Source organism: Carcharodon carcharias, chromosome 22, assembly GCF_017639515.1.
Source record: "Carcharodon carcharias isolate sCarCar2 chromosome 22, sCarCar2.pri, whole genome shotgun sequence".
NCBI lineage: Eukaryota > Metazoa > Chordata > Chondrichthyes > Lamniformes > Lamnidae > Carcharodon > Carcharodon carcharias.
Genome location: NC_054488.1, coordinates 14,585,432 through 14,607,019, shown reverse-complemented (window position 1 = coordinate 14,607,019; position 21,588 = coordinate 14,585,432). Strand labels below are relative to the sequence as shown.

At 43.4% G+C, this 21,588-nt stretch overlaps 1 protein-coding gene across 5 annotated transcripts in view; it reads right to left on the bottom strand.

Moving 5' to 3' along the window:
• gas7b (growth arrest-specific 7b) overlaps positions 1 to 21,588 on the bottom strand; it is a 425,852-nt gene that overhangs the window by 30,556 nt on the left and 373,708 nt on the right. For all 5 annotated transcript variants that reach the window (XM_041216593.1, XM_041216594.1, XM_041216595.1 and 2 more), the window contains 3 exons: positions 18,240 to 18,318; positions 16,701 to 16,829; positions 3,113 to 3,236 (listed from right to left, as the gene is read on the bottom strand). In XM_041216593.1, the coding sequence (XP_041072527.1) occupies positions 3,113 to 3,236; positions 16,701 to 16,829; positions 18,240 to 18,318 (332 nt within the window). The remainder of the gene's footprint in view (positions 1 to 3,112; positions 3,237 to 16,700; positions 16,830 to 18,239; positions 18,319 to 21,588) is intronic.

Sequence of the window (21,588 nt, the reverse complement as noted above, 5' to 3'; positions counted from 1 at the left end):
AAGTTTGATACAGTTTTGTTAGGCAAGGTTATTAAGTGTTACAGAACCCAGGTGGGTAAATGGATTTAAGATACAGGTCAGCCATGATACAATTTAATGGTGGAACATGCTGAAGGGGTCAAATGGCCTTCTCGTGCTCTTATGTTGCTTCCCTTATTATTATTTCCATTTAGAAATTATAATTTTTCCATGTTTAGCACTTTTGAATGAACCAAGTTCCTTTTAGTTACAAATGGATAAGAAATTGGAGATTATAGCTCTCAAAATCATAAAGTTTTAATATAAACTGTTATTGTAAATAAAGGGGGGGAACAAGTTAAGCAACAGTAAACAAACTGACAAAAGAATAAATCTAACCACACGTTTTTGTACTTATTTTTGTCCATGATTTTATCTTTCTCCATATGTTGTTAGTTGTACTTTAATGACTGCCTGTCAGGAGATCGACCCATTAAGGCAGATGCAGGGGCGGTGTTAGATTACAGTCAAACGCATGCGCTCTGTGTAGCGTATATAATGTTAGCCAGGAAGAGAATGGGCATTCTCAACTGCTTTATTTACATTGGCCTGAACAAAGCCCAGTTACTGCAGCATTTCACTCCAAAACAGCAACAGGGGAACTTTTTGCTTTCAATTGTAATTCACAACAGCTGCAGATTTTCACCAAGAAGAAACATTGGCCAAGTCAATTCGCTAAATATACAATTATTGGAAATGGAAAGGAAGCAAAATAATTTTTAAAAATTGGGAGATTGCTTTGCAGCTACAGATGTTTAAAATTCACAGCTTCCCACATTCATTCTGACAAAAGCCAAAGCTTTAACCACAGATAGTGCGCTGCTTTCACGGATTATTGTGCAACCCCTCTGTTGCCTGGTGATATGCATGAAAGTGACAATGAATTTTAGCGCAAAACTCCTTTTCACTCAAGATCGTGTGCCAAACAACAAGACATTTCATGGAGTCTTGTGCCGTGTTGGTGTGGTGAAGTTGCCCCTACTGAAGGTGGTTCTGGGGCTCGGTGAGATTGAGCCCTGTTTACATGGGCACTTGGACTTCAGAACAACCACAAAAAGGCTGAAATAACTCAATTTCATACACCAGCAAAAGTAATAACTTGTAATTATGTATTCGTTGTAGGTAAAACATCCCAATAGACTTCCCAAGATCATAATCAGGCAAAATATTTGATACCAAGCCATGTGAGGAGACAGGATGGCCGACCAAAAGCTTGGTCAAGGGTCGGTTTTATGGAGTTTGTTAAACAAGGAGGGATCAAGAGGCAGAGAGTTTAGGTAGGAAATTCCAGGGCTTGGGGCCTAGATAACCAAAGGCATAGGAGCCGATGTGGAAAGCAATACACAAGCAGTTACAATTGCACCTAGGCAAATGTCGCATTTATAACTTTTAAGTTTCTGGCTGTGGAGCTGGCTGAAGTTAAGGGAAAGCTAATAATATAAAAGTGGTGTTTCTCAAATGGGTGGGAATCGAGTTCAGGCTGCCTGCAGGCAACAGCATTCAGTATTGCCAGAGGTGACCATTTATGCTTACCGCTGGCAAACCCAGCCTGTAAAATTGGTTTGTCTTCCTGTTTTTTTTTTGTTTTCTGCAGCATAAAATATATATTTAAGGTTATTCTCTGAATTAGTACCATGGTGAGGTGTGCTGACAGAGTTGGACTGAAGTACATGACTGCAGATGTCATGCCGTGTCAAGTCACCAATCATTTCAATGAGGCAAATGTTTTAAAAGACAAAATAATACTATGGATAGATGCAAAACATGAACGATTTCCACTGTGCCAACTAATAGCTACCTGTCAAGTGTCAGCCTGGATAGTGTAAGGTCTTCACTTGCTGCTTTATTTCAACATTACTGCTTAAAAGTGTAAGAGAGAGTATTTTTTGTTCAATTTCCTTCACTTTTTAATAGATTGACAAATGATATACTTGAAAAGATGTGAAGACCTAGGGAGAACATCCGAGAGCAGTTTCATTCATCACAGCGGCTCCTCGGGTAATAGGAATCTCTACATGACTAATTTAATAGGAATGTTTAGCTGTGCCAGGATTGTAGCAACTTTTAACCAAGACTGGAAGAGATTTGCTGCTGGCTTTGTATCTTTGCACTGGGAGAAAGTAGAGAATTTGCAATTTCATCTATGCAAAGCCGCTCTCTTTTCACATTAATAACATTTTTCACCAAGAACATAGAAACAATTGGCCTGGGAGAGATTGGTGGGGATTGAAGGGGAGAACCTTCCTCTTACTCTATGTGTGTTGCTTTGTTCTAAAGACATAAAAAATAGAACCATAGAAAAGTTACAGCGCAAAAAGAGAAAACCCAAGCTGCCTACCTTTGGAGCCTTGGAAAAACTTGACTTGATTGCCAAATTTGTCACTTCCAGAAGTGATTCAACACACAAAAGATTTGATTATGTAGGAAACCCTTAGCTTGTACATCCAAGAGGGAGACAATCACATACACAGGCTAGTGGCCCTTATGCTTCAATGTATTTACCCTTCACTCTTCTTGAATACAAGTTGAGAACTGATAGAATGCTCGACAGGAGTTCAGTCCCATGGAAATCTGGGAGATAGGAGCAAAGCCATAGCACCCAAACGTCCAAAGGTAGCCAATCAGGGAAGCTCATCATCAGTGATATAATGAATGGGTGAGCTATGAGAGAAACCTGACCCTGTAAATTTACCTGGCAGTCAGAGGACTTTTTATTAAAAAGCTATCATTCTTTAAGCATATATCTTTTTCAAATGTAAAATGGGAAGAATGCTTTGAACAACAGGTACTCCACCCAAACTATTCTTCCCTTTAAAAAACTATCTTTGTTCCATGCACTTGTGCAATCAGTGTCACCTCTTTCTATTACTGGGTGGGAAATGCATTGTATAGGTGTTTTGACCAATGTAAGAGAAAGGAAAGGAAATCACGGGATTGGAGATCCTTTTCTTCCAATAAACATCAGGCAGCAAGCCAAGGCAATGGAAGTTGGTAATAAAATGAGGAGCGAATAATAGAACAAAGGAGAGACGTGGCTTAGACCCATCATATCACCTCACCTATTAAAAATGCCAAACACAGTGTGCTACCCCACCTGCTTGTGTTGATTTCCGCCTGGCTTTTTTGATGTCTTCCTCTGTTTTGTAAGTGGATTTATTCTCCAGTTGCTGAGTTTTGAATTCCAGATCTTTCTGCCTTTCCGCCAGAGCTTTTCGAGCCTACAGAAAGAGTGGCATCAGTTATCACAGATCCAATGAGAAGTTAGCCCTTCCTTCTTGAGATCCATCTAAATAACACAGCTTACATTTATACAATGCCTGACGCAAAACTTAACCCACCAAATGCTTTACAGCACAAGCAGTGGACACCGAACAAGAAGTTGGACCCAATGCACAATTAAATAGGTTACATTTGGAGGGAACCACTAACAAGGACTGGTGATTGTAGGGAAGAGAGCTTTAGCATGCAGGTGCCCAATGACTGAAGCTGCTGCTGGAGATAGAAGAGTGGTTGAGGAACAGAACAACATGATAACAAAATTGCAAGCATGGTATGAGAGCTTTTGGTACTCCATCTAATATTTGAGGCAACAGATGTGGCTATTGCGATCAGCAAAGGACCATATACACTGGATGATCAGCAAAACTTGTGCGTGAAAAATTGAGGTTCTTCCTTTAACAGAAGCCTCAATCCTTTGAAACGGCAGTGACCATTAATTGCATTTACAGTGATTGCAATTACTTACATTAACTGAACAAAACAAAATAGTTTGCAAACTTGACTGAAGATTTATCTGAAGGTTGATAACTGTTACAGTATATTGAAGCACCAATGCACAGCCCTACTGGAGTGGATCCCAGGTTCGGTATCTCCAAGTTCCTGAGCTCTGTTGTGCTGCTGTTGAGGGGCCAGGTCATTCTCATGCAACTTCCAGAGAGCGACATTTGTACAGGCCTCACAGCAAATCGGTGAGCCATGGTTATGGGCACAAGAGATGCATCGCCCAACAAGATTTGAACAAAGAACAAAGAAAAGTACAGCACAGGAACAGGCCCTTCGGCCTTCCAAGCCTGCGCCTATCATATTGTCCGTCAACTAAAACATTTTGCACTTCCGGGGTCCGTATCCCTCTGTTCCCATCCTATTCATGTATTTGTCAAGCTGCCTCTTAAACACCACTATCGTACCTGCTTCCACCACCTCCTCTGGCAGCAAATTCCAGACACTCACTACCCTCTGCATAAAAAACTTGCCCCACACATCTCCTCTATAGTCTTCTCCTCTTACCTTAAATCTATGTCCCCTAGTAATTGACTCTTCCACCCTGGGAAAAAGCTTCTGACTATCTACTTTGTCCATGCCACTCATAATTTTGTAAACTTCTATCAATCTCCGTCGGTCTAGTGAGAACAATCCGAGTTTATCCAACCTCTCCTCATAGCTAATAACCTCCAGACCAGGCAGCATCCTGGTAAACCTCCTCTGCACCCTCTCCAACGCCTCCATATCCTTCTGGTAATGTGGCGACCAGAATTGCACGCAATATTCCAAGTGTGGCCTAACCAAGGTTCTATATAGCTGCAGCATGACTTCCCAGCTTTTATACTCAATACCCCTGCCAATGAAGGCAAGCATGCCATATGCCTTCCTGACTACCTTATCCACCTGCGTTGCCACTTTCAGTGACCTGTGGACCTGTACACCCAGATCCCTCTGCCCATCGATGCACTTAAGGGTTTTGCCATTTACTGTATAATTCCTGCCTGTTTTAGACCTTCCAAAATGCATTACCTCGCATTTGTCCGGATTAAACTCCATCTGCCATTTCTTCACCCAAGTCTCGAACCGATCTATATCCCGTTGTATTCTTTGACAATCCTCTTCACTATCTGCAGCTCCTCCAATCTTAGTGTCCATAAGACCATAAGACAAAAGAGCACAAATTAGGCCAATCGGCCCATCGTGTCTGCTCCGCCACTCAATCATGGCTGATACATTTCTCAACCCCATTCTCCCGCCTTCTCCCCGTAACCTTTGATCCCCTTACCAATCAAGAACCTATCTATCTCGGTCTTAAATACACTCAATGACCTGGCCTCCACAGTCTTCTGTGGCAATGAATTCCATAGATTCACGACTCTCTGGCTAAAGAAGTTTCTTCTCATCTCTGTTCTAAAAGGTTTTCCCTTTACTCTGAGGCTGTGCCCTCGGGTCCTAGTCTCTCCTACTAATGGAAACATCTTCCCCATGACCACTCTATCCAGGCCTTTCAGTGTTCTGTAAATTTCAATCAGATCCTCCCTCATCCTTCTAAACTCCCATCGTGTATAGACCCAGAGTCCTCAAACGTTCCTCATATGTTAAGCCTTTCATTGCTGGGATGGTTCTCATGAACCTCCTGTGGACCCTCTCCAGGGCCAGAACATCCTTCCTGAGATACAAGGTCCAAAATTGCTCACAATATTCTAAATGTGGTCTGACCAGAGCCTTATAAAGCCTCAACAGCACATCCTTGCTTTTATATTCTAGTCCTCTCGAAATAAATGCCAACATTGCATTTGCCTTCCTAACTACCAACTCAACCTGCAAGTTAACCTTAAGAGAATCCTAGACTAGGACTCCCAAGTCCCTTTGCACTCCAGATTTATGAATTCTATCCCCATTTAGAAAATAATCTATGCTTCTATTCTTCCTACCAAAGTGCATGACCTCACACTTCCCCACGTTGTATCCATCTGCCACTTCTTTGCCCATTCTCCTAACCTGTCCAAATCCTTCTGCAGCCTCCCCGCCTCCTCAATACTACCTGTCCCTCCACCTATCTTTGTATCATCTGCAAACTTAGCCAGGATGCCCTCAGTTCCTTCATCTAGATCATTAATGTATAAAGTGAAAAGTTATGGTCTCAACACTGACCCCTGCGGAACTCCACTAGTCACCAGCCTCTATCCTGAGAAGGACCCCCCTATCCCCACTCTCTGCCTCCTGCCAGACTGCCTCGAACACCATGGGCTCTTATCTTACTGAGCAGCCTCCTGTGCGGCACCTTGTCAAAGGCCTTCTGGAAGTCCAAGTAAATAACATCCATTGGCTCTCCTTTGTCTAACCTACTCATTACCTCCTCAAAGAATTCTAACAGATTTGTCAGGCATGACCTCCCCTTGATGAAACCATGCTGACTTTGCCCTATTTTACCATGCACTTCCAAGTATTCTGAAATCTCATCCTTAATAATGGACTCTAAAATCTTACCAACAACCGAGGTCAGGCTAATCGGCCTGTAATTTCCCGTCTTTTGCCTCACTCCCTTCTTAAACAGGGGAGGGGTTACATTAGCGATTTTCCAGTCCTCTGGGACCCTCCCTGACTTCAGTGATTCCTGGAAGATCACCACTAACGCCTCCACTATCTCTTCAGCTATCTCCTTCAGAACTCTGGGGTGTAATCCATCTGGTCCAGGTGATTTATCCACCTTCAGACCTTTCAGTTTTCCTAGCACCTTCTCCTTGGTAATGGCCAAAAGTCCTTCTCCTCAATTCCCTCCTGAGTTGCGGTGACTTCTCCCAGAATGCTTCAGTCACTTCTCACCAGCGCCCTCTGTTGGATGACATCTGCAAACTTACCAATTAGCCCAGTTACATTTTCCTCCAAATCATTTATGTATACTGCAAACAGCAAAGGTCCCAGCACTGATCCCTGCGGAACTCCACTAGTCACAGCTCTCCATTCAGAAAAGCAGCCTTCCATTGCTACCCTCTGTCTTCTATGACCAAGACAATTCTGTATCCATCTTGCCAGCTCACCTCTGATCCCATGCGACTTCACCTTCTGTACCAGTCTGCCATGAGGGACCTTGTCAAAGGCCTTACTGAAATCCATGTATATAACATCCACTGCCCTTCCATCGTCGATCATCTTTGTCACTTCCTTGAAAAACTCGATCAAGTTAGTGAGACACGACCACCCCTTCACAAAACCATGCTGCCTCTCACTAATACACCCATTTGCTTCCAAATGGTAGTAAATCCTGTCACAAATAATCTTTAATAATTTCCCTACCACTGACGTAAGGCTCACCGGCCTGTAATTTCCTGGATTATCCCTGCTACCCTTCTTAAACAATGGAACAACATTGGCCATTTTCCAGTCCTCTGGGACCTCACCCGTTGTCAGTGAGGATACAAAGATTTCTGTCGAGGCCCCAGCAATCTCCTCCCTTGCCTCCCTCAGGACTCTGGGGTAGATCCCATCTGGCCCTGGGGACTTGTCCACCTTAATATTCTTCAAGATGCCTAACACCTCTTTTTTGATCTCAACATGATTCAGGCTATCTATACACTCTTCCCTAGACAAATCGACCGCTAAGTCCTTCTCTTTGGTGAATACTGATGAGAAATATTCATTTAGAATCTCTCTCATTTCTTCTGGCTCCACACACATTCCCACCTCTGTCCCTGAGTGGGCCTACCCTTTCCCTGGCTACCCTCTTGATTTTTACATATGTATAAAAGACCTTGGGATTTTCCTTAATCCTGGTTGCCAGTGACTTTTCATGACCCTTTTTAGCCCTCCTGACTCCTTGCTTAAGTTTCTTCCTACTTTTTTTATATTCTCCACGGGCTTCATCTGATCCCAGCCTTCTAGCCATTACGAATGTTTCCCTTTTCTTTTTGACTAATCTCACAATATCCCTCGTTATCCAAGGTTCCGAAACTTGCCATGCTTATCTTTCATCCTAGCAGGAACGTGCCAGTCCTGAATTCTTATCAACTGACGTTTGAAAGCCCCCCACATGTCAGTTGTTGATTTGCCCTCAAACATCCGCCTCCAGTCTAGATTCCTCAGTTCCTGCCTAATATTGTTATAATTAGCCTTCCTCCAATTAAGCACCTTAACCCAAGGATTCCTGTTATCCTTATCCACCAGTACCTTGAAACTATGGTCACTTCTCCCGAAAAGCTCTCCTACTGAAACTTCGACCACCTGGCTGGGTTCATTCCCTAATACCAGGTCCAGTATTGCCCCTTCCCTAGTTGGACTATCTACATATTGTCTCAGGAAGCCCTCCTGGATGCACCTTACAAATTCTGCACCATCCAAACCCCTAGCACTAAGTGATTCCCAGTCAATATAGGGAAAGTTAAAATCACCCACCACAACAACCCTATTGCTTTTACATCTTTCCACAATCTGCCTACATAACTGTTCCTCAATCTCCCAATGGTAATTGGGAGGCCTATTGTAAACCCCCAACATTGTGACTGCACCCTTCCTATTCCGGAGCTCTACCCATATTGCCTCGCTGCATGAGCCCACTGAGGTGTCCTCCTGTCGTACAGCTGTGATATTCCCCTTAACCAACAGTGCAACTCCCCCAGCTCTTCTACATCCCTCTCTATCCTGCCTGAAACATCTAAATCCTGGAACGTTTATCTGCCAATCCTGTCCATCCTTCAACCAAGTCTCTGTAATAGCAATAACATCATAGTCCCAAGTACTAATCCAAGCTGTGCAAGTTCAGTGCAGGACCATGTGAAAATCAGAAGCAGGGACCTAACTTCAATTATTTCCACCTTTGAATGTTTGCGACATTCTTGACAGCAGCATAACCGCCTTATCTAATATGGCTGGCAGTGCACTTCTAGCCACAATTTGGGAAGTGGTAAATCAGTTTGAATTTAGATTGCAACATACTGAAATGACATGAAATACACATTCATTTTGAAAGTTAGTGCTGAAACAAATTTGCTACTCTGCTGTTGTTACAATCGAGTACAAAGAGCCATTTCTCAGTGGTCTCTGAGGGCAACTCGTAAGAATTAATGGCCTAGAAGTTTGGGAGTGACGATTATTGGACACATAGTTAGCGCATGGCAAGGTCCCTGGATCTCAATGCTGAGGGCTGAGGCCCTGTCAAGATTGAGCTTCAGGCCTCATTTCAACAAAGTGAATGCATAGCAGAGAATAAGGGGCAGCACGCTGAGCAGCGTGTCGCTAAGGTTGGGGGTGGGGGGTTGGGAAGGGGGCAACCAGTCGCAGCACTATTGCCAGAAAGGGGGTGGTGGGATCGTGGCAAAGAGATTCCCACATTTGTTCTTAAAAGCGGGAGTGCTCCTGTTGATCCTGTTCCATATTCAGGCAAGCGAGAGGATTTTCCCGGTGGTTAATGTTATGTTGTGCTGTGCAAGTTCAGCGCAAGACCATGCGAAAGTCAGAAGCAAGGGCCGAACTTAAATTATTTCCACCTTTAAATGTTTGCGACATTTTTGACAGCAGCATAACCACCTTATCTAATATGGCTGTCAGCGCACTTCTAGCCACAACTGTGCTTGCATTTCCTGTCCACCATCTTGGCAGCTTCGGAGGCTGTTTAGTATCTGAAGAGCAGTCAAGTTTCTAGGCCTTTGTATTTCAGGGCCCTTTAAAAAAAAAACATCATGAAGACTCTAAATCCTGCAGTGATCACTGTTCAAATGGATTGCACATGTTCTGTATTTGGCAGCTGGGCTAGAATTGTTTGGATTTAACTCCACATGCAGGTGAGCCAAGGCAGTGACCCACACACCCACACCATGAAATTTCACATCTGTACATTTTTAGCTGTTAACTGGTCACATGTGAGTCATACAGGGATTTCCTGTCAAATCATCACTTGGAATGGGCTCTGCACGTTTCCCCAATGACTACAGACCACAGGCAGAATCTTGCCGCCACAGTCTCCAGAGCAACACTAGGTCCACTTCCAGGTCACGAACTCGATCTCCTGAATCACAGGCCTACAGCTGCTCTTTCCTAGAGAAAACCAATGAGCAGCCTGTCTCTGGGTTAGGGGTGAGGGTAGGGAGCCGTTCTGAAACAGTGTTGAAGGATCTCCACTTAAAAGGGGCTCTGGCAGCACCCTCAGCAGGAATACTGTGTGATGTGATTCCTCTCATTGAGAAGAAAAGAGGAAGAAAATGGATGGAAGACCCCCACCCCCAACACCTCGTCCCTGAAGGTAATGCTGGAAGGAATCAGGGCCACACAAAAAGCCCTCTGTCCAGTCAGCCTCACCAAACAGGCTTGGCTTGAGATTGCAGAGGTAGTGAGCAGTCATAGCGTTGTATGGAGGACCTGGATCCAGTGTCATAAACGTTTCAATGACCACCTAAAGTCTGGTGAGGTGAGTACCCCATGACATCTAAATCCCTCAGCTCCTTAGGCTTTGCCTGGACAGCAGTCATTCGTGCCTCACTCTCTGCTATCAGACACATACATTTCTCCACAGGCTTCCCCTTGAGTGTCCAGCCTGGTGCCCACTTACTCCCCATCTCACAAACACTCCCCCTCCACGTGAACAAACCCCCCAGCAAATACCTCGCTTCCATCCCCAGCAATCACTTAACTCCTCACGGTCCTAAAGCTTTTTTTCAATGCACAGGAGAGCCCAAAACTGCTGGAGAGCCAGAGAAGCAGAGGTGGGATGGGGTGGGTGGCGGTAGAGCTACATAAATGGTCATCCTGATGGCGAGAGAGACAGATGCCCTGGCAATTGGCCACATGGCACCCGTACTGATGGTTGCTGATGGAAAGATGGGGGTGACACAAATCTGGTGAAAGCACTAGATATCACACTGAAACCTGGCACTTAACTATCATGCATGTTGAACCAATGTTGCCTGTACCTCACCTGTCATGATCTGTACATTGCCAAGTTGGAGCTCTGTCACCCATGTGCAGCACTAACAAATGTCTTTCATTTCCCACAGATGCACTGTACTCCAGAGGTAAGGGAGGAGGCAATGGAGCCCAATCAGAAGAGGGGCATCACTTTGAGAAAGCCCCATCATATGCTTCATGCACTCCCTTCACCAGTGCAAAACACTCGCCTCGGTGACTCCAGTGTCACAGATAGAAATGTCGGCACAAGGTGAGAAACACTTCACATGTGAGGAGGTGCTGGGGGCAGAGAGAGCTGAGGAGGGATCCCACCGGAGGACCCCTCAAACTTTGCTCGGCTGGGCACAGGTGCTAAGCCCTTGGTGGAGGTCTGCTTGTGAAGCAGAAAAGGGAAACGTTTGGGCATCTGTCAGAATTTCCAGAGGCAGTGCGGCCCCTAGCACTGAAGATGGAGGAGTCCATCTTTGTTTTTATTCTTACTTGGGATGTGGACGTCGCTGGGAATGCCGGCATTTGTTACCCTGCCCTAATTGTCCTTTGAGGGCAGTTAAGAGTCAACCACGTGGATCTGGAATCACACAGAGGCCAGACCAGGTAAGGACAGCAGATTTCCTTCCCTAAAGGACTTCAGTGAACCAGGTGGGTTTTCACAACAATCAACAATGGTTTCACAGTCATGATTACTGAGACTAGCCTTCATTATAATTTTTTTTTTGGATTAAATAGTTGAATTTCTGAACTGAATTTAAATTCCACCAGCTGCCATGGTAAGATTTAAACCCGTGTTCCAGGGCATTAACCTGGGCTTTTGGGTTACTAGTCCAGTCTACGCCACCGTCTCCCCTATCTCCAGCATGAGTGCTATGATGTCTCAGGCATTTGAGCGCACAACAACTCCAATGTCAGATCATCAGAAGTGCCAGGACAACCAGTGGATGCAGGCACTCATCAATGATCTCCATCTGATGGCAGCAACCTTGAGAAGCATTGGTCATACAGTCACCATGTTGGCTGAACACTATATTCAAATGCAGCCAAGTGCTCTCCAGCTCTTGGATAGTATGGAAGTACAGGTGGGCCCTTGGAGGGAAGAGGGAGAAAGGGATGATGGCAGTGGGAGATCTTCTGAAGGTGCCCTCACTTCATGGCCATTGCCCCCAGACAGAGCCACACACGCTGCCTGCTGCCCCCATGTGCAAGTCTGCCCCTGGCGGGGCAGTTTTTGGCAGGGCCCTCACAGGCTCCACAGCCCAGAGGGTATCCCTTAGGGTGTCTCAAATATGAGAGCAGGGGGGCAAGCAGCTGCCTTAAGCTCTGCTGAAGCCACAGGGGTAGCACCAGTTAACAAAACAAATGGATGTGGAAACAGTCTTTGCTGCACAAAGAAGTCAATTGAGTGCCTGTCACACTGTTACTATCACATGGATGATGTTTATTTCAATGACAGCATGTGTGATCTTATATTCATCATCATTGGTGCTCCACACCACATTGAGCTGGGACATGTATATGCTGGTGAATGGCCTGAAAGTCATCGATGGCCATGTAAGGCTCAGAAAGAGCAGGCTTGCTGCTGCCAAGGGTTGGGTGGGGGGTGGCGGTGCGCTATGTACTGGGGGCTTCAGTACACCTCAGGGGCTTTGTTGAGGTAAATGCAATGCTGCATGCATAATACTTAGCTATAGCATGAGGATTTGGGCATCACGGACTTGTCAGCCATTTAGGCCACAGGCATCAACGGCACTTCAGAAAATTCCTGTGCCTCCTCCCCCTCCGAAGATGCCTGGCGCTCTCCCCCACCTCTAGTTCCAGCTCTGAGTCCACTCTGAAGTGCCAACATGTGCAGGGTGCAGCACACCACCACTATTGAGACACCCTTGCCGGGCTGTATGGAAGGGCACCTCCCAGATCAGTCTTGAGCAGAACCTCATTTTGAGCAAACCAGTAGTGGCCCTGGTGGTAAGATGGTTCCTCTCGTACCTGTCCCATGCCTCTGTGGGTGTGGTGGGGTGGGGTGGAGGGCTCATCCCTAGTGTGAACAGCAGCTATTGAAGGGATATCTCTTACCCTCCAAGAGCCAATCGCTGAGACTGCCTGGTAGAAAGGAGAGCTGAGGAACCCAGGACTGCTGAAGGATGAATGTATCGCAGCCGCTCCCTACACTAATCGCAAACCAGCTGCACCCTGAAGAAGTGGAATCCCCTTCCGAATAATTTAAAAAGTCTGGCTGCTCCGATGGTACAGTCTACAACACCTTGGACCTGTGAAAATCCTGTGAGGGAGGCAAAGCTGACAGCCTTCTTGGCTTGACTTGGCTGGCTGCATTTGTCTCAAAATTAACCTAGTCAGACACCTTTGCAAACATGGCATCCATGACCTGGATTGTGAAATGCTGCAGATGTCAACAGTTGAGCCCTGGAACGAACAGCACCTAGAAATCAAGTCCTGTGGTCACCTTGACCACCACAGGCAATGGGTGGCCACCTTCTCCTATTGGCCGTGGGGCTTCTTCCAAGCAGGTGCACAGGCCAGCCACTGCCTCCCGCAAGAGGCACAGCCTTTGGAGGCACTGTCATTCAGAGAGGTTGAGGAAGCTGACCCTTGGCCTGTGGACAGGGTATCATCTGCTTCTAAGTGCAATCCTGAGGCCATTCTGTCCAGCTGCATGTGACTGTGGAGAATGCTACAACCACTGCTCCTCATGCAGTTGCCTCCTCTGTCACTGTGGCTGCTGTGCTAGAGGGTGCTGCAACTCAGCTTCAGTGGTCCAGCCAGCTGCTGAATATGTGGACCCCACGGAACTGTAATGTCACAGGTGACATGATAACGTGCCCCTCAGGTGTATCTAAGGAACTTAAACAATTTAGCACCAAGTTGTTGTCCCCACACAAAATCGCTTGGTTTAGCCCGAAGGAGTTGCTCCTGTCAGCGCACACACCTGAGTATGGCTAACCTCAAGCTTGTCTGCTGGAACCTTTACAGCGCTGTCAACATTAGTCTTCAATAATTTCCTGCTGTACGCTCACCTTCTCCAAGTGACCATGTTGAGATAAGCATGTGACCCATTCACTGTTGGGAAACAGGCATTGCCCCCTAAAATGTCTTTTAATTAAATTAAGTGAATGGGTAAAACTATGTCAGATGGGTTTCAATGTAGACAAGTATGACTTTTGACCGAAAAATGATTGGAGTACTCTCAAAATGGCTAGGTCCAAAAATGTTAAGATGCCTAGGTCATTAAAATGTCAAGAATGGGTATAGAAAATAATCATAAAGGTCAGTAGAACACTGGCCTTTGTATCTAGATGACTAGAATACAAGAGGCCATGCTTCAGCTATACAAAGCCCTAGTTAGGCCACACTTGAAGAACAGCTCTGAGCACCACACCTTTAAGAAGGATATATTGGCTTTGGAGGGAGTGCAGCATAAATTTACCAGAAGGATACCTTGATTTCAAGGGCTAAATTAAGAGGTGAGATTGCACAAATTAGGGTGTATGCCCTGGAATTTAGTAGATTGAGGAGTGATCTGATCAATATTTTCAAGATATCAAAAGAGAACTGATAGGGTAGACAGGGACAAAACTACTTCCACTGGTTGAGGAATCTAGGACCAGGAGATAAAGCATGAAAATTAGAGGTAAGCATTTCAGGAGTGAAGTTAGCAAACACTTCTAAACACAAAGCACATTAGAAGTTTGGAACTCTTCTGCAAAAAGCAGTTGATGCGAGGTCAATTGTTAATTTTAAATCTGAGATTAATAGATTTTTGTTAGCCAAAGATACTAAAAGGATTATATGGGGCAAAGTTGGGTGTATGGAGCTAGGTCACAGATCAGCCATGATCCCACTGAATGGCTGAACAGGTTAGAGGGGCAAAATGGCCTCCTCCTGTTCCACACATATGGCTCTGCCAGACCCTCCTTTGGAAAATGCATCATCGATCATGGTTTTGAGCCACACAGACCAGGAGAACCCAAGTCAAATCTGTCCCAGATAAGTTAACCTCAAATCAAATTTAAGGACACCACAACTGCTCTCAATGCCCCTAAACTAGCCAGGTGAATTAAAAAAAACACGAAGAGCAACTCATGGCCAATTCATGATTGGCAACCTATGGAGTAAATCTTAACGTTGTGTGATAGTGTACAACAGGTGAAAACAAGTTGTCTGCCCATTTACGTACCTCCCTGACTGTCATGATCTACATTATCGCACAAAGTCAAAATACACCCATATGTAAATGTTAGCTGAAGATATGGTCAGGTTGATGCAAAGACTAACCATTCACAGAGCTCACATCTGTTGATTAGTAACAACTTGAGTGAGCGCAGAGAGAAGAGAAGGGGAGGAAAGTGGAGGAGCTCACTTATGTGATTTGATGTGCAGCAGTTTTCTGAACTGCTGACTATACAGAAAACATTTGCATGGCCAATTTTATTAACTTTTTAATCTGACAGGAAGGATCTTTATTTTTGTTTATCCTAACTTCATTAACATTATTCTGGCAGGATTAACCCAAGATTCATCCAATAATAATGTAACTGCTAATTTGTCATCTAACAATGGGCAGCTTTATCTAAAATGGCCATGCAGCAATCCCCAGTAACGCCAAGTATTAGAGAGACAGCTGCCTGGAATGAAATGTAGAGCATCTCCCTGTGGTATGTTGAAAATAAGTTTATCTGATCATTGGACAAGCTCCGAGCAATCTCAGTGATTTACCATTAGCTCCTGGATGAACTGGCATTCCAATGTAGAGACAAAGATTTCTCCACCATTTTTGACATGCTGCTGATGACTAACTATGAGATGCTTTATTTCAATTCCTTGGATCGTTAGATGTGACAGAATTTGACCAAGACCTCAGCAAGCATCTCCGTCAGTTGACAGGCTATGGTGCTTGATTGAGGTTTGCTTTGTAGTTCATATTTTTTGTTGTGTTGCTTGCCCAGTAACTGGAATGGGTTTATCATCAAACTTTCAGATATGGTTGAGGGAACCTACCTATATTTTAATCTGCTGATATAAGGGACTCAAAAGTCGTTTTACAGCTGATTAAAATCAATTGGGAGATTTTGACATTATACAATAGCGTAGAATAAGCAATGGCAAACCAGCAGTCTGATTTACATCTCTCCTGATTTTTATTTCCACTGACTTTGTAGTTAATTTTTGGTGTTGGGAAAGAAAAAGGTCCAAAAACCCTGGAATTACAAGCTGTTCCTTATCATACCTCGAAAGGAAATCAGTGGGAACCTCCAAGGAAATGGCATAAAATGGCTGGAAATAGGCATGTCAGCCATGATTCAGTGGGTAGGTAGCACTCTCACCTCTTGGTTAGCAGGTTGTGGGCTCAAGTCCTAAACCAGAGATTTGAGCACAAATTCTCGGCTTCCATTTGAGTGAAGTGCTGAGGACGACTGCACGATCAGATAGACCATCTATCAGAAGAGACGTTAAATCAAGACATCTCTCAGGTAGACATAATGATCCTTTATTTTTATTCATTCATGTGATGTGGGCTTCACTGGCACAGCACAAGCGGTTCAAGAAGGCAGCTCACCACCACATTGTCAAGGGCGACCGGAGATGAGCAATAAAAATGCTGGCCTAGCCAGCAAAGCCCACATCCCATGAATGAAAAAAAAAACAATTTCAGTAGGGTTTTCCTGGTGTCCTGTACAATATTTATCCCTCAATCAAACCCCAAATATAAATGATCATTATCACATTATGTTTGTGGGACCTTGCTGTGCGCAAACTGGTTGTTATTTTCCCTACATTACAACAAGAACTGCACTTTGAAGATTGCTCTAAAGCACCTCTTGTGGGGAAATTCAATTCATCTTTTGCTGGAGTTACGACACAGGCTGGTAGAACTCTCAAGGAATTTCAGGGCTAATAATGAAATCACTGAAAATAAAAGAGGAGAAATACTCTTCATTATGTAACTCTTAAGTTAAGAATTAAATATCTTTGGAAACGGTAAGGTTTTGCCTTTCTTCCGAAGTATCTCATACCTTCTCCACGGCAACATAGCGAGCACTTAGTTGTTTGCGGAGATCAGCTATATGATGGTCAAACTTCTTCATATCCTTCTTGAAGTTTTCTCGAAATGATAATAGCGGTTTCTCCACTTCACTCTGCAGCTAAGAAAAGAGAGCAGAAATAAATTCTCATTGTGTAGGGACAGAACATGCAGTGGATTTTCAATAATTTTGGGATGCTCTCCAAAATCTTATGGTCTGGCGATAAAATACCATCTGCTCCTTTTATGACTGTGTCACTGCGCAAAGGATGTTCCTTAGTAAATCCATTTTGTTTTTACAAGATAATACTTCAGAAACTTTCAAATAAAGATACAGTCTGTTCCCCAGGCACTATTAGATAGGATTTCCTGTAATTAAAGCAATTGGAGGAATTATGTTGTTGCAAAGTTGCTGGCAAAGTCCTGTAGTTGTGTTTATCAACTCCAATACATTTTCAGTGCTGGCTGAGTCATACATTGAAACCAATCTCTGGACTTCTCCAAATTTCTGATCTCAGCCAGGGTGATTAAAAGGACGCTTAAAGTTGGCTCCAGACGCTGCAGGCTTGTGAGTGGGAGTAGGAGAATCAGCCAACATTCCCACTCTTGACCACTGTCCAGTAATTTATCTTGGAAAGCACCTATTTCCTCAGCTGTGAGTCGCATCCTCCACTCGGGCCCAGTAGTCAAGCTCTCCCCCGCCTGGATCCAAATGGTCACTTGGGCAGGACATTGAAGCACATATGGAAATTGTATGCCGGTATGAATCCACAGAAGAAAAATCAATGGGGAGAAAGAAATCATTGTGGATAACATTAAGGGAATGTGTCGTGTTCAAAGATGTGGGTTTACGTATCTCATCTATAGACTGTCATTATAATGTCCTGTGTTATACTGGTCACATTCCCACTGGCTGCCACAATTCCCAGAAATGCATGGCTGGGGAACAAGGGTCTCCCCCCACCCCACCATATCTGTACTCAGAAAACTGGGACAGCTTTCAGCCACTGAGCAAGGACATTTTCCATTTAGACCTTTCATATTCTCATTGGCAAATATGGTCAAGTATGGAATGGCGGTGGGGTTGATTAAGTTTATTTCCAGTTAGTTCATAGGAGGAAATAGGAAGTCCTAATACAAACACATATCTAACACATATACACACACATCTGCCCAGTTGAAAACCTTCCAAATGTACATGTCTCTAAATCTTTATCTGATCATGTTCCTTAGCACAATAGCACAAACGTAGCAATTATAGAAAAGTCTGCAGGCTCTGCTTTTTGTGTGTTATTAACAGACTGTAATCCTGGCTTGCAGATTTTTTTATTATATAAAGAATACAGAGTAAGGAAACATTTGCTGAACTGTTGAGACTGGGAAGAAAGCAAGAGAAACTAAAACTCCAAGAATCGTTATCCTCAGGCTTCTTTACCAGGGCAACAGGTTTAGTGTTACTCGTGCAACTGAGTTGGGTTTGTATTTATCTTTCTGTCATTGAAGTGGGTTAATCGGTAAAATGATTTATTACCTTCGACGAAAACTTTAAATGAACCTCGGCCTCATCTGCCAAACTTTTCTTCACCTGTGTCCAAGACTCTCCCAAGGTGCTGTCAGGGACAGACAAAATAAAGAACATAAGGACTTTTAGGAACTGGAAATGTAACAACAGGGCATCCATTTTTGATATCAATTCCAAATTACTAACTTCATTGTATTCTGCAAACTCTGCTTTATTCTAAAACACATTTTATTTCCTCCTGGGTAAGATCTTCTTTATTCACTATGTATAATGGCATTACAAACACATTGAACATGTTGACAAATCTGGTACATAGCTACCGAGGTGATTTTTCATCCACATAATGTCTGCTTCAGTAATGTCCTTGGTAATTTGAATCTATTACCATTAGTACAAAACTTCTGCCTAACTACCCTTCTTACAAATACAAATTCCAGTCAGCACTGTGTTTATATGACATTTTAACATACATATAGGAAACTTTCCTCTGCACTATTTCAGAATAATACCTATATTAAAACAGCATTTTTTTTACATTACATACAGGAACAGTGCTGATCACAATTTCTAACTCTTAAACACATATCTCTGATATTTAAACCCTTGTCCATAATGAGCAACTTTCTCAATTCCTCTTACAGAATTGAAAACTTTCATTTGGACTCCTCAAAGTTTTTCTTTTCTCAAAAAAAAATGGCTCAGTTGGCTGAATCTTCACCTAAAAGTTAAATCTTTAGATGGTCAGTCACCACTTCAGACAGTCAAGGGAAATCAAATTCTAAAATTAGGTGACCAGCAGATAGATGGACTCTGTCTAATGCTTTGTACTGCTACAATCTTTTTAGCTTTGTTCATGATCCCTATGATAATGCGACCCAGTGCTTGCTCATCTTTTTGTAAAAGGTTTTGCAGCTGAGTACACTGCTCACATTTGAAGGTTGAAACATAAGTAGAAAGTCCGAACCACTTTGCACTGACGTTAAAATTGGACACCAAGGCTGGGACAATCTCTGATGAGAAACAGTGTTACTATCCCCTCCAGTGTCAAACATAGCTAAAGCTGCACACATATTGTAACTCAACTGCCCTCTACTGAACATTCATCTACTGAGGGAAAACTATCATACTAAACATGGTGAGGGAAATGTTCTTTTATTTCACACCAAAGTAAATATGAACTGGATACACACCCAAGGCTTCCTCTGTAAACTACTGATAATCTGTAAACCCCTGTGTATCTCCATGCCCTATTACTCCTTTACACCCCTTCATAAAAGCCATATCGCTGACCAAGCTTTTGATCATCCCTTCTAATCTCTCCTCCTTTGATTCAACATCTGATTTCCTTACACCTCTGAAGGACCTTGAGATGTTTTTCTACATTAAAAGCACTTTATAAATGCGAGTTGTTTGTTTTTGCAGTTCCAGCATTGGACACTTAGTTGGCTCTGCAAGATGTAACTGAGCAGGAGACATTTTGATTGAGGTTGCAGTGAAACATGAAACATGTGCCCGACATGCCTTCACATCTAGAGTATTTATATCTGGCACCTACCAACCCTTACAATCACATGTAATCTTCTTTAATGATATATCTGCCTAGCAGTGGCAAAGTATTTCATACCACTAATATATAGATAAAAAGCCACTTTAGAAGTGATAAATTCCTATTTTAAAATAAGCTAAGCATTAATGAAAGACAGAAACACTGCTTTATACATTTAGATTAATTGTAGTTGTCACTCTGATTAAATTTGTACTAAATTCTCAATACCCAGCCCGCTTTGACGTCAGCTATAATCCATTTAGCACATTCCTACATCTTTTCTGTGTGACCATTAATTGTAATGAATGAAATCAGGATATGAGCCTCTTCCTGGTAAACGTGCCTTCCTAATAAGCACCCGCAATGGGGAAAGGCTCTGTGCCAGGAGTGTGCAATCAGAAAGAGTAAGTTTTGTCAGGCTACATTCCCAGTGCGGAGTCTCACTTGGCAGGAGTCTAGATCAGAGAGTTAGGCGTGGAGGTCTGTATGGCCAATTTGTAGTGCTCCCAATTTTCCGATCGTTAAAATGAATGGCCAGAAATTGAGCATATCTTGAATCAAGTACACTGATCTCTCCCACTCCCGCAAATGGAGACTTTGCATTGGGAACAGCTGATACTATATTCTCTGCTCTCGTCAAGTGACAGCCCATTTTAAAAGTGGAGCCTTGCAACCTTGGCTCTCAAACTCATTGCATCATTTATTACTTTACATTTTCCCAGGACCTCTTCAGGCTTTAAAAGCCAAGTATAGGATCATCTAACCATAACTTCCTGCTCTTTCTCATCATCTCTCCTACTCGTGGTTACTATTGACCTTAACATTTCACAGCACGAAGAAAATGTCCAACATTAAAAAAAAATTCTAAAGACAAAGCTTATGTTATTTTCAAGACTTTTTTTTTCAAATTTTTGGCACTTAGGTTAAAATGCAGCCAACACTGGTGGGATGAAATGTTCCTGTCTGGCTGATTTTGAAAGGTTCAAAGTAAAATCAGTTTCAGCAGACAAATTCAGAAATTTGAGCAGTTTCAGAGCTGGCACGTGCCTGCAATGGACCACAATTTTGGTATGAACTGTTCTAAACCGGCAATCTTGTTCAAATTCTAGAAATTAAGAATGGCTGGTTTAAGAAGTGGAAACAGACCAGTGGGGTCTGAGATGTAGTTTTGAGTTTAGGCACATTACGTGTCACTGCAGTAACAATCAGAGAAAATGACAAAAGAATTCAGTCCTTCAGGATTTACTCTGCATTTGGCCCATGATTTAGCTGACTGGGAGTGTTTGATGTTAGCATTTGCAATGTTAGTAAAGAAATCACTAGACTCCATGCCAACACCGAAATCTTCAAAAAGCAAAGCTGAAAAGTTCACCCAGGAGTCTTTTATATCTACTTTTCTCCTCAATATTTGCATTTTATTCAGGGGAGAGGCAGTTGTACTGACACGTTAAGGATGTACACAGCAGCGTACATCTTTAACAACATTTATGTGACTTCATAGCTTTCTATGCAGCTTTCCAACTTCACCTATAACCCCAATAAGACGAAATAACTCAAAAAAGCAAAACCGGTTCTAGCTCTTGAATAACAGCTTTTAAGCAGAACTTATTTAGAGGAAAGCGAGAAAAGGGGAAGTTTGTACATCGACACTGCTGATGGCGAACCTCACCCATTGACACAGTAAATCCAAATTGTGAGCAGACACAGCTCACGTTTTTCCAAATACTTTGGCCGGGATTTTCCGCCCCTGCCATGATGGGAGCCGCTGCAGGGGATGGGGTGGTCCATTGACTTTCGGCGAGACTGGAAGAT